This window comes from Typopeltis vanoorti, chromosome 12 (assembly GCF_054136105.1).
Source record: "Typopeltis vanoorti isolate ZY-2024b chromosome 12, IOZ_Tvanoo_1.0, whole genome shotgun sequence".
NCBI lineage: Eukaryota > Metazoa > Arthropoda > Arachnida > Uropygi > Thelyphonidae > Typopeltis > Typopeltis vanoorti.
Window position 1 is genome coordinate 137,656,421 of NC_143560.1, and position 14,087 is coordinate 137,670,507.

Here is a 14,087-nt window from a genome sequence, read left to right on the forward strand (position 1 = left end):
TATGTAGCAAGTAGGAGGATGAATGACTATGAAATGATAACTTTAATGGGTTTAATTTTTGACTCAATGACTTTAATTTGACAGCAGCATATGAAGTCAACTGAATAAATTTATATGGAATAAGAGAGAAATTAATCAAAACACTAAATTAACTGTATACAAGACAGTGTGCAAACCCATTTTAACTCATGGATCTGAGAACTGGGTTAGAAATAAAACACTTGACCAAAGACTAGAGACTGCAAATATGAGAGTCCTGAGAAAGAGGGGGGGAGGGGGAACAGATGGCATCAAAGGCAATATCATATTAAAAATGAGAATATTAGGAAAGAACTTGACATTGTTAGCATTCAAGAATGTGTTATCAAAGCTAATCTTGGGTGGTATAGTCACTTAAACAGAATGGGAGAGGAAAGATTAGCAAATCAAGTGCTCTCTGCCAGATTGGCAGAAAAAAGATCCAGAGGAAGACAGTGGATTGATACAATAAAAAGTGCCTTAGAAGATATAAATATAAGATCTGATAATGTTGGAGTCTTGACAGGTAACAGATTGATTTGGAGGAAAATTGTAGATAGGAAGTTAGTAATGATGTAAGTTTGTCATGTAGTACTACCATATCCTTTACACCCCTTGAGGGTATATGTCAGGAATTTCATGATGATTTGACAGCAGCATATGACACACAAAACCTTAGAATGCTTATAGTCAAAATTTATAGCATGACAAACAGCTATCGGTTAGTGGAGGTATTTAAGTCGTTGCTGTTTAGAAGGAGATTCTTTGTTGAATTTCAAGGGGAAAAAAGTGCAGATGGCGTATCCATAAAAATGGTCTATGCCAGGGAAGTGTGCTCTCCCCACTCCTCTTCAATATATATATATATACTAGCAACAACCTATAAACCCACAGTCAAGAACCTTCTTATATGCAGATGACTAGGGCAATAGCTCATCAAGCAAAATCCTTTGATAACACAAGAACTAGAAGCCCTTACAGTTTACTATAAGGGAAAACCAACTGAAACCAGTAAAATAATAAGAAGGCAAGGAGTTGAATATAAAATGGAATGGTGTGAAATTGATCATTTATCCATATCCAACTTACCTAGTGTTACACTAGATAAGACCTTAAATTATTGTGTTGAATTTTTTCTTGACAATTATTCATGAGACTATTACACTTTTTTTATAATCTTTGTCAAGTAGCTTTATTTTATCCTCCTACATGTTTCGCCAATCCTTTTCTATTGGCATCCTCAGGGAATACAAACTAGTAAGCTAAAATGAAGGTTACAGACTAGGTTATAACTGATAATTCCAATTCATACAAAAAATTGGTATTGTGCGTGACAATGTGCGTGTCTCGTTAACGTGATTTATTCGTTATGGTTCATTACGTAATTGTTATGAAAGTTCATTTCTTTGATGTTTAATGATCTGATAAAAGTTTTCCAAATTTCTGGTAAAATTAGACCTTGATTCTTGTTTAGGTTTTCAGTTTTACGGGTGACTGTAGCTGCTTCTTTAAAGGTTCTTGAATGGTAGTTATCTTCTATGTATGGCATAAGGCTCTTATCCCACTCAGTATGATGGTTAGTAGAGGCAAAGTGGCATGAAAGGCCTGAAATGTCTTGTCTGTTATTTCTGACATATCCTATGTGTTCTTTCTTTCTCGTTTCAAAGCTTCTTGAGGTCTGACCTACGTAACTAATACCACATGAGCAAGGTATATTATATACTCCAGAGTACTTGTAGAATGGGTGAGGATCTTTCGGTGATCTTAAAAATTTCCGAATAGTGTTGATTGGTTTGAATGCCACTCTGATCTTATGTGGTTTTAAAAGGTTAGCTAATTTTTTGGAAAGGTTGCTGACAAAAGGAATCGTAATTGTACTGATGTATTGGACGTCATCACGTTGTTGATGTGGTATATCAGTAAAGAGAATCTTGTTATAGAGTCTTTTTGGGTAGCCATTTAAAGAAAGTTCTCTGGATATTGTGGTTAATTCCGTTAGTAGGTCATCCTTGTCTGTCGTATACTGTATAGCTCTTTTCTTGAGACTATGGATAATGCTAAGTTTCTGAGCTATGTGATGAGCTGAGTTGAAATGGAGGTAACGTCCAGTATTTGTAGGTTTTCGGTATACAGATAGGTTGATACTATTATTGGATTGTTTCTTTATTAAAATGCCAAGGAATGGCAGTTTTTTATCTTTTTCCATTTCTAATGTGAATTTGATGGTATTGTGGAAACTATTGATTTGGTTGAGGTAATTCATTAGTTCTTCTTTCGTATAATCCCAAATGATAAAGATGTCATCTACATATCTGTACCAAATTTTCGGTTTTGGAATGATCTGGGTTAAGATTTTTTTCTCTAGATCTTCCATGAATAAGTCAGCACAAGCAGGTGATAGGGGGCTGCCCATAGCTAATCCAGTGAGTTGTTTGTAGATCGTTTTTTGCCAAATAAAATATAGAAGTTAAACAGTGTTGAAAATTTATTTATCACTAGGTTAGACTATAATATAATAGATTTAGTTTAATCCTTTATCCCAGTGAGAGCAAACAAAGTTTGCGCCTGAAAATATCTTCAGGACTAAATATAGTGTTGTACTATCTTATCCAGTAAGTAGTGCAACACCAAGGCAACTCGTGGCAAAGGTGGAGCAAGCTACCAGGCACTTCTAACCCAGTATCTCCCATAATGCAAAACACATTTCCTATGTGGATATGTATACTGTTATGCATTAAAGGGATTGGCCATCTACCCAGACTAGTTTCGACCTTTATTGAGGTCTCTTCAGTGGGAGCCAGGCCCAGAGCTGGAGATACCAGGCAGAAGCAGTAGCAAGTCATCTGTGCCTATGGGAGTTGCCAAAAGGTTTATCACCTTTTATAAAAATTACTCTGGATTTAGAGAAAGATGTTGAAAATTTATTTATCACTAGGTTAGACTATAATATAATAGATTTAGTTTAATCCTTTATCCCAGTGAGAGCAAACAAAGTTTGCACCTGAAAATATCTTCAGGACTAAATATAGTGTTGTACTATCTTATCCAGTAAGTAGTGCAACACCAAGGCAACTCGTGGCAAAGGTGGAGCAAGCTACCAGGCACTTCTAACCCAGTATCTCCCATAATGCAAAACACATTTCCTATGTGGATATGTATACTGTTATGCATTAAAGGGATTGGCCATCTACCCAGACTAGTTTCGACCTTTATTGAGGTCTCTTCAGTGGGAGCCAGGCCCAGAGCTGGAGATACCAGGCAGAAGCAGTAGCAAGTCATCTGTGCCTATGGGAGTTGCCAAAAGGTTTATCACCTTTTGTAAAAATTACTCTGGATTTAGAGAAAGATGTTGAAAATTTATTTATCACTAGGTTAGACTATAATATAATAGATTTAGTTTAATCCTTTATCCCAGTGAGAGCAAACAAAGTTTGCGCCTGAAAATATCTTCAGGACTAAATATAGTGTTGTACTATCTTATCCAGTAAGTAGTGCAACACCAAGGCAACTCAAACTAAATCTATTATATTATAGTCTAACCTAGTGATAAATAAATTTTCAACATCTTTCTCTAAATCCAGAGTAATTTTTACAAAAGGTGATAAACCTTTTGGCAACTCCCATAGGCACAGATGACTTGCTACTGCTTCTGCCTGGTATCTCCAGCTCTGGGCCTGGCTCCCACTGAAGAGACCTCAATAAAGGTCGAAACTAGTCTGGGTAGATGGCCAATCCCTTTAATGCATAACAGTATACATATCCACATAGGAAATGTGTTTTGCATTATGGGAGATACTGGGTTAGAAGTGCCTGGTAGCTTGCTCCACCTTTGCCACGAGTTGCCTTGGTGTTGCACTACTTACTGGATAAGATAGTACAACACTATATTTAGTCCTGAAGATATTTTCAGGCGCAAACTTTGTTTGCTCTCACTGGGATAAAGGATTAAACTAAATCTATTATATTATAAGTTAAACAGTGATTGAACAAAGTAGTGATGGGAATAAGTTGTCGAAGATGTTGATGACTTCAAACACTGGAATGTTAGTAAACAGAGAAGTAATGTCCAAGCTTGCTAGTATATCCTCTTCAAAAATGGGGATGTTTTTTATTTTATCTATAAAATGTTTTGAGTTTTTAATATAAGTATCAGAGACGTGAATGTGTTGTTGTAAAATCTTCGCAAGATACTTTGACAGTTGGTAAGTGGGAGAATAGATTCCATCAACTATTGGGCGTAATGGTATACCTTCTTTATGAATTTTTGGAAGCCCATACAATCTAGGAGTAAGTGGGTGCATAGATTTTAGTTTTTTTATTTTATTTGGCAAAAAACGTTAATTTAAATAGGATGACAGTATGGCCAAAACATAATGGATCTCAATTTAATGTGGAAAAGCGTGAAGTTATGCATTTTGGAATACAAAGATTACAAGCTGGCTGTGTACCACATTGAGGGAAATGTACTCCTGGTAACTGATGAAGACAGAGATATAGTGGTGGTGATGGTGGTAGTAATAGTAGATAGAGAGTAGTAGATAGAAAGTTTAGAGGGCATATTGCTAAAGTAGCCAGGGTAGCTCACAAGATTATCTGGTTATTGAAGTGTGCACTAACAAGTAGAGATTAGGAGTTATCACTCCTCTTTATAGAGCCCTGATATTCCCAAATCTGGTCACCTGGGTTTTTTTGGGATGAGGAAGTGGTGGAGAGGATCTAGAGACAAGTGATTAAAATAGTGAAGGTTCTGTAGAATGCTCCCTATGAAGACAGATTGGAGGTCTGTGGGTTGTAAAAGTTGGTTGATTGGAGAAAATAAGGGGGCTATGATAGAAACATTTAAGTTACTTAAGGAATTTTATAGGATTAATACAAAGGAAATATTTCAGCACTTGGATAAAGGAGCCAGAATTAGAGATTATCCCTGGAAGTTGAGTAACAGTGTGATCAGCAAACGTGCGAGGACTAGATTTTTCACTTGGAGAGTGGTGGTGGTGATAACAGAATGGGTTGTCTGAGTTGGTTGTGAGTGCTTTGTCTGTTAATGGTTTCAAGGATTGGTTAAACCAAAATAAAAAACGATGGTACAACATGACAAAATTTCATGCCGGCTGGGGCGTTGCCTGGTTAAACAAGGCCCCCGTTGTTTTCGCCAGGGAACCAGGGTGAACAGTGAAAAGTCAGCTACTGGAACAAATCCGAAAACAAACCCCAACTCGGCATCACCAGAGTTAAAGATCGGTACTATCAACATAAGAAGCCTGAATGGCAAAGAAATGGAGCTAGCTGAGGAATTAGATAAGTACCAGATCGACATAATAGGGGTGACTGAAACAAAAAAGACCAAAATTGGTGAAATCTTTCTGAGCAATAAATACAAAATGTTATATTCAGGCAATGACAATCAAGGAAAAGAAGGAGTAGCCATAGTATTCAACACAAAATACGAGGCTAATCTTCTTGAATGGCAGTCAGTCTCAAGTAGAGTAATATGGGCAAATATGAGAATGGGAAACTGGACAATGAGACTTATTTGTGCCTATGGTCCCACAGAACGTTCTACTAAAGTAGAAGTTGAGCAATTGGAGGCTTTAGAAAAAGCAACTGACACAATGAAAAAGGAAAAGTTGGTCCTTGTTGGGGATCTAAATAGCAGAGTAGGAAATGATTGTGAGACATACAAAAATATTTTGGGAAAATTTGGAGAAAAGAGCAAAGCTAATTATAATGGCAAATATCTGTTGGATTTCTGCTCAGGACATGGACTGGTTATTACTAACACCATGTTCCAACATAAAAATGTGCATAAATTCACATGTAGAGAAGAGGCAAGGAATAAGAAAAGTCTCATTGACCAAGTTATTGTTGATAGTGATGTTTTCTCCCTGGTGCAGGACACCAGAGTGTACAGAGGATTTGAAATTGGAAGTGATCACTATTTAGTCTTGAGCAGGATAAAATTGAATTTCATATTGAAAAGAATAACATGTAAGAAAGTTTTAAAGCGAATAAAAGTTGAGCAGCTCTCAGATGTAAACTGTAGACTAAAATATACAAAGATTATTGAAGAAAAAATGAAAGAGTTTGAGAACAGGAATCAAACCTTGGAGATTCAGTGGCAAACTCTGAAGAAAACATTGATTGATTCTGCCAGAGAGGCATGTGGTGAGGTTGTCTGCAAGGATAGAAAAATCAGAACTCTATGGTGGACAGAGGAAGTTAAAGAGGCAGTAAAGGAAAAAAAGAAAGCATATCAAAAGTTCCTGTCAAATAAGTCAGCTTGTGCTCTTAGAGAATATAGAGACAAATGCAAGAATGCTAAACACTGTGTAAAACTAGCTAAACAAAAGTCATGGGAGGACTTTGGCAAGAATATAGATAATAAATATCAAGAAGGTGACAAAATATTCTGGAGGTTGTTGAAGAAGCTTAGGAATGGAGGAAAGAGTGCTGTAAAAGGAGTTAGAGATGATAAAGGTGACATGAAAACTGGAGAAAAAGATATCCTTGAAGTATGGAGTAATTACTTCGAGAAATTGCTAAATGAAACAAGCAGTGATGACAGCACAGTGGTAAAAAACACTGACCAGGCATGCAGGCAGGAATACATATCCATACTTGAAGTAGAAAAAGCGATCAAAGGCTTGAAATGTGGAAAGGCAGCTGGAGTAGATGATATTCGACCAGAAATGCTGAAGTATGGTGGTATAAGAGTGGCTGCACTGCATAGTTCAGAAAGCCTGGACAGAGGAACGAATCCCCGATGATTGGAGTAGAGCTCTCATAGTACCCATATATAAAAAGGGAAATAAAACTGAATGTGAGAATTACAGAGGTATTTCCCTACTGAGTATTCCTGACAAGATCTATGCAAGTATACTTGAGAAACGGTTGAGAAGAATTGTGGAAGAAAAGCTTGGTGAAGAACAAGCTGGATTCAGGCCAAACAGAGGCTGTCAGGATCAGATCTTCACTTTACGACAAATAGTCGAGAAAGCATGGGAATATAACAAAGATCTGTATTTAAGTTTTGTCGATTTGGAAAAGGCATATGACAAGGTGCCAAGAGAGAAGCTATTCAACACGCTGCAGTTATGTGGTGTCAATGGGCCATTATATCAAGCAATACTTAGTCTTTATTTGAGTTGTAAGTCAGCAGTTAGAATTGAAGGAAGTACAGGAAGATGGTTTAATGTTAAATCTAGTGTGAGACAAGGATGTACATTATCCCCTCTGTTATTCATTATCTATATGGATCACATTATGAAGGAAAGTGGTATTAGACATGATATCAAGATTGGAGATGTTAATGTCAGCTCTTTGCTTTATGCGGATGATGTTATACTTCTAAATAAATCCGCTACAAGTCTGCAGGATTCTCTGACTAAATTGAGTAGCTGTTGTAATAGATATGGTATGAAGGTCAGCAATAAAAAGACAAAGACAATGAAAATAGGCAGAATCATTGAAAATATCAACTGTGTTGTGAATGGAGAACCTGTGGAACAAGTAAAACACTTCAGCTACTTAGACACGATTTTTACTGAAGATGGTAAATTAAATATAAAAATAGACAACAGAATCAGCAAAGCTGGTATGGTGGGAAGTCAACTGAATAAATTCATATGGAATAAGAGAGAAATTAGTCAGAACACTAAATTAACTGTATACAAGACAGTGTTCAAACAGTTTTAACTTATGGATCTGAGAGCTGGGTTAGAAGTAAAACACTTGACCAAAGACTAAAGGCCACAGATATGAGAGTCCTGAGAAAGATTAGAGGCGTGAACAGATGGCATCAATGGCAATATCATATTAAAAACGAGGATATTAGGAAAAAACTTGACATTGTCAGCATCGAGGAATGTGTTAGCAGAGCTAATCTCAGGTGGTATGGTCACCTAAACAGAATGGGCAAGGAAAGATTAGCAAAACAAGTGTTCTCTGCCACGTTGGCAGCAAAACAACCCAGAGGAAGACCAAGATATAGGTGGATTAATACAGTACAAAGTGCCTTAGACAATAGAAATATAAGATCTGATAATGTTGGAGTCATGACAAGTAACAGACTGATTTGGAGGAAAATTGTAGATAGGAAGTTAGTAATGATATAATTTTTTCATGTAGTACTATCATATCCTGTACACCCCTTGTGGGTACATGGCAGGAATTTGATGATGATGGTTTCAAGGAGAGGTGCAACAGATATTGTGTTAATAGTTTAGGTCTTCCACAAGAGTCTTAGGAGGGGAACCTGTGCAATAATAATAACTCCTAATACTATGTAAATACCAGATCTTTACAATCTTAGAACACTGTTTTTACATCTGAGGTGCTGCATCAAAACCTCTCTGAAACTCTTGATACTGTCCAAAAGAGGGCAGTTATGGTTACTAACTGATTGACCTCTATCTCTCACAGATTCTCCATCCACTATCTAACAGATTGTGTCTTTTCACAGATACTTCCATGGACATTTTTCAACCAAACTGGCATCATCATTCCACTTCCTCTCATTTCTGCTAAGCCTACAGTAATGTGAGCAGCTGCCAAACATCTGTTAGGTCAAATTCTAACCCACTAAACCTGCTGCTGTCATTAATTTTTCATTCCATTTTTCTATTTTCTGGAACATCATTTCCCATGAAGTATAGTATTCCTCAAAAACTAAAACCTCCAGATGTTCACAAAGGAAATCAACAGATTCCTTCTCTCTTAACTCCTGTCTATGCATGGCATCAATTTACTAGAGGTTCTGTTACCTTTCAAGTGATACTAAAGAAACACTTTTTGATATTAATTTCTTTGTTACATTTTTTTTTTTAGAAACTAACACTTGGATATCCACCTAATTCAGTATACAATTCACTTCACTGGGTTTTGGAAGAGAAGTACTTTCCCAACTCTTGGAATATGAAACATGCACAGCATGTTTAATATTCTGAGAAACATTTCAGATTTCTGCTGCAGATTCTACTACTTCATTTTTCTAGTAGTGCTTTAGACTTCCATTTTGTGATTCCTGAAAAATACTGGTCTAGTTGACCGAGTGGATAGTTTCTGCACTCTAACCAATGCCTAGCTGCAGGTTCAAATCTCACTTTGGCATGGGAGTTTGTAAATATCTGTATGTGATAGATGACATTCACTACCTCATGCGAGGCAACCACTCTGTTTACTGGAGGTCTGAAGCAGAGCAGAGTTCCAAATTACCTTAGTCCACTAAGATACTAATCCCTTTGATGGTGTCTCCACTTTGTCTTGGTAGAAGGGCTTATGTGTCTCAATGATCCAGAGAGCTATGCCAGCAGTAACTATGTTACTACTAGGGCCTCCCAAGCTGGAAAGATTAAAGGATAGAGATCAGACTAAAAGAGACACCTTTGTCCTCCAGTCTGGGGATTGTTATGACAGTCTGACTACCTACCTAATATAAAAAACACAGGAGTAATTAAATTTATAAACTGGATTATTCATAATGGTAACCAACTGGAAATAACTAATGTACTTCAAGTTGAAACATGGAATTTTTGTTGTCCAGGTCTCTTCAGTGTGTTACTGATATTATATTGAGTTACCATATTCAGATCTTAGCTTTATAAAAAACCAGATGGCCATGGTCATGGAACCTAAAAAAAAACCAGAAAAATATTCTACAGTGGAATATATAATGATAGACATGAAAATGGTGTAGGGCATTCTTGAACCATTTGTTTTTCTTTCTGCTGCTCATGAACTGAAGAGTTACTGCACAGTCAGTAATAATATTTTTGATCTGACTTCCATGTTTCTCAGTTACAGAAAGTTTCTCCCAGTTATATGGTGCATGATAACAGCTTGACATATGCAAAAAACGTTCAAAACAGTAGATGACTTAAATCTAGATTGATGGGCATCTGTTTGATACTGCAACCATTAATGGTCATTCCCAAGCAGATAAGGACGATGATGATGATGTCAAGGATCAATTTTATGAAGATCTAAAAGGGATATATGATTGTTTTATTATTATACAATACCTCCAAGGAGCCCAAGGACTCATCAATGAAGGACACTCTGCTCTACAACTCTGTCTCCACCATTTAATCTATCAATTACACATAACTGCTACTACAATCATCTACACACAATGCCATCACTGCCTAACAACACTAGTATTTTTTGTTTGTAAACTGTGCATATTCTCAAGGCCTATGTGTTTGCATGCAGGATTAAAAACCTGAGTTTCCAGAGTTTCCAGGAGAAAAAACCTGCTACCCTCCATATGAGATTGGCCAATTCACCTTCAACTGAAAAAAACCCATATAAGGATTCCTCTCGTCATGACAAGAATCAAACTTAGGCCTTTCTCAACTAAAGGGAGCACCGTACCATGGTTCTTCCAATTGTGCTAGCTGTTGTGCACTGTATACAGTGCACAACAGCTAGCACATTAGTTACAGGTAACTTCAATGCAAAAATAGGAAAAGAAATAAGATACAGACCAACAAATGACCCAGATAGTCTGCATGATGTTAATAATGACAACGGAGTTAGAGCTATTAATTTGTATCTTCCATATGTCTTACAGTCAGCAGCATGCACTTTCTCAGCAGAAATATCTGTAAGCAAACAAGGTTCTCCCCAGATGGAATAGTACAAACAGACTGTGTAATGATAACCAATAAACACAACACATGTGTATAAGAAATGTCTGTGCCTATAGAGGAGCTGATGCAAATACTGATCACTATTTAGTAACAACATTTCAAGTTAAAACTTTCTGTTAAATAGAGAAATGTCAACAGAAATAGAAATACTAATCAATATAATACCAAAAAGTGCAAAGATGTAAACACACAAAGACAATGTGTAGAAAATTTCGTTCCTCCTATAACTGAGTGAAACAGAAATCAAATCAAATCAAAATTATTATTAGTCACTGTGCAGAAGAAACTCTTCAATTCACAAGCAACAGAAAGAAAATAAAATAAAAAAAAAATGATTCAATCATTCAGCCAAAGGAAATTGGCTGCTTACTAATTAGTAAAAAATTATTAGTTAAAAAAAAAGGACCCCTAAAGAATTTTTTTTTCATTATGTAGCAAGAAAGAGAAAGAACGATTATGAAAGGATAACTTTAATCACAATCACTGTTCAGAAAGTGACAGATTAACTGGAGGTGCTCAGCATATTGAAAATTTTCAATGTGAATACAGCAGTGGGACTTGATGGCATGTTGGTAACTGCTTGCTACAAAAATGTGCAAGAGAATTGGCAATATCTCTGACTGCAACACTTAATCTAAGTTTCGGTTCTGGCAAATGGTTACAGGAAAGTGAAAACAGAGTAAGATAGTCATTACATAAAGGTGGCACAAAGACAGAAGTAGCAAATTACAAACCAATTAGTATCTCAAAAGTAGTGGTTAAAGTATTGTAAAAGTTGACAAAAGAGCTCAAAGAATTACTTGAATGTTGAAAAATAGGGGGGTTATTACTTCTCTTTATAAGCTATAATTCAGCCCCATCTTGATTACTCTGCACCGATTTGGTGCAGTCTTAGGAAGACTGATAGTGTGCGAGTTGCAAAGTTCTAAAAAGCAAGAAAGAGGGGAGACGATAGCAACTTATAATTTACTAAAGAGGTTCTACAAGATTAAGACAAAAGAAATTTTTTAATATATGACAAAGAACAGTAGCGCACTGAGGATTTAATCTTGGGGGGGGGGGGGGGGGGGAATAAACACTACGCATTGCATACGACTTATGACTGAGCATCTGCAATGATCGGTAATTCATAAGTAGTATAGAAATAGAAGACATGATACAACATAAATAAAAATAAATTTTATTAATTAGGAAATTAGGAAATTAGGAAAAGATTTTTGGAAAATTTTCTAGTGTTTTTTCCCTTTTTCTTTGGGTGTGCCACTGACAAAGAAAGAGAAAGAACTAGAGGTCACCCTTGGAGTTATGTAAGTGAACATATAGTATCAACAGTAGAAGCACATTAAAAATGAAGATATATAAACTAACTTTGCATTCTTAGCATTCAAGAATATATGAGAAGAGCTAATCTTAAGTGATGCAGCCATTCAGCAAATGGAAGAGAAAAGTTAGTAATGCCTTAAAAGAAAAAATGTAAGATTTTACAATATTAGACCTAAAACTACATTAATTTGAAGAAAACTGTTGATAGGAAAGTTTGTAAATTGTCCACTTAAGTGTGATAGTACTAAGTAATTCAAGTACTATCTTGAAGGTGCCCACCTAATAAACGACCGCCATTATGGATTCCGTCGCTGCTGATCAACAGGAGATATGCTCACATGTCACCCATCTCTGAAAAAATGCCATAGAGAAGTTCAGTGAATCTCAAGTGGTTTCACTTGATATCTCCAAAGCTTTTGACCAGATCTGGGGCACAAAGACTTACTAAGCAAACTACCATCATTTGGTATAGGTTTCGACCTCAATAAAGGTCAAAACCGGTCAAGGTAGCCCTTCCCTTCATGCATAGCATCATACATATCATACCTGCCTCAGGACTTCTGTAGTTGGAGTGCCAGCTTTCTGTCTGGATGCACACTGTGTGTGATGGTGGATGGTTTCTTATCCTCTCACCATTCAACTAATGCCAGGGTTCCACAAGGTTCTGTCCTCTCACCAACCATCTTCCTGTTATATATATATCATATATATCAATGACCTGCTCAGTTGACCTCCAACCCAATACATAGTTTTGCAGATGACAGCACATTGCACTCCTCCCTTTCATTTGATAAACCTTACTCTACACAACTCACCTCAACCTACAGAACATCAAGCACCACTGCCCTCAATTCTGATCTCTCAGCCATCCTCCAACGGGGTTCAAGATAACCATCAATTTCAATGCTGATAAAACCTAGTTCTGTCCTATTTCTCACAAAAAAAGAACCATTTTCCCCAGTATTATTTTTGACGATATCCAAATTTCCAGACAATTTAAGATTTCTCTTCTTGGAATTACCCTGACATCAAACCTCTTCTGGCATAAATACATTACAACCATTGCATCCTCAGCGTCCAAAAATCTAGGATTTCTCTTTTGATCAAGACGTTACGTCAGCCCTGAACAGCTGTTAACATTATACAAATCACAAACCCAAATATTGAATACTACTCTCACATATGGGGTGGGGCCCCTAAAAGCACTCTCAAAATGTTTGACTCAATACAGAGGAGAGCAATTAGACTTATTAATGACCCTTCTCTTGCCAACTCACTCCTCCCACTTTTGCACAGTATATTCTGCAATGTGTATATTCTACAAATATTTCCATGGGAAATGCTCATCTGAAATAACATCAATAATTCCCCCACTTAGTACCAAGATCGTTGGAACACATGCAGCTACTGCTCAACATCCCTTCACAGTCCACCTTGAAACAAACAGAACAAATTTCTTTTCCTCTTCCTTCATCCCTGCAACTGCTGCATTGTGGAACAGTCTTCCTGCTGTTGTGCTTCCCAAGGAATACAATATATATGAGTATAGTCTTTCAAATCAAGTGTAAACAAGTTCCTCCTTTCCCAACACACTACCCATATACAGTACTATAGGTTAATCAACGCACCTCTCGTGTATAGGCTCAACATATAAAAAATAAATAAATAAATAAAAAACTAAGCATAGTATTATTATACTGCCATGTGCACTCAATTGATGGTATATATCAGGAAATTATGAAAGTGATGATCATAATATATGAAATTTGATTTACTTAAGTATTTCTAATTTTATTTAAAAACAGATATACTACTTTTATTCCCTTTTGTAGATAGATTTTATTATAACTATAATAATATGCTTACCATCACTGAACATCTTCTGCATTCTTTCCACACGTGTATTTAGATCGGAGACATACCAAATCATAATGCTGAATATTATAATTAATAAGAGTAAAATTAACAATTTAACACCTTCAGCACAACCACAAGGGCAATTCACATGATTTCTTCCATTAATTGTTTTGACTTTTGTAGTTGGACGGAATCTCCTGCAAAAGAGCAAACATTTTCCAATCAGAATAGTTTAATGAC

The 14,087-nt window shown here is 36.4% G+C and overlaps 1 protein-coding gene across 2 annotated transcripts in view; it reads right to left on the reverse strand.

Moving 5' to 3' along the window:
* Positions 1–14,087, reverse strand: part of LOC150101248 (uncharacterized) — a 392,942-nt gene that overhangs the window by 313,849 nt on the left and 65,006 nt on the right. For both annotated transcript variants that reach the window (XM_090401379.1, XM_090401381.1), the window contains exon 2: positions 13,857–14,044. In XM_090401379.1, coding sequence (XP_090257505.1) covers positions 13,857–14,044 — 188 coding nt within the window. The remainder of the gene's footprint in view (positions 1–13,856; positions 14,045–14,087) is intronic.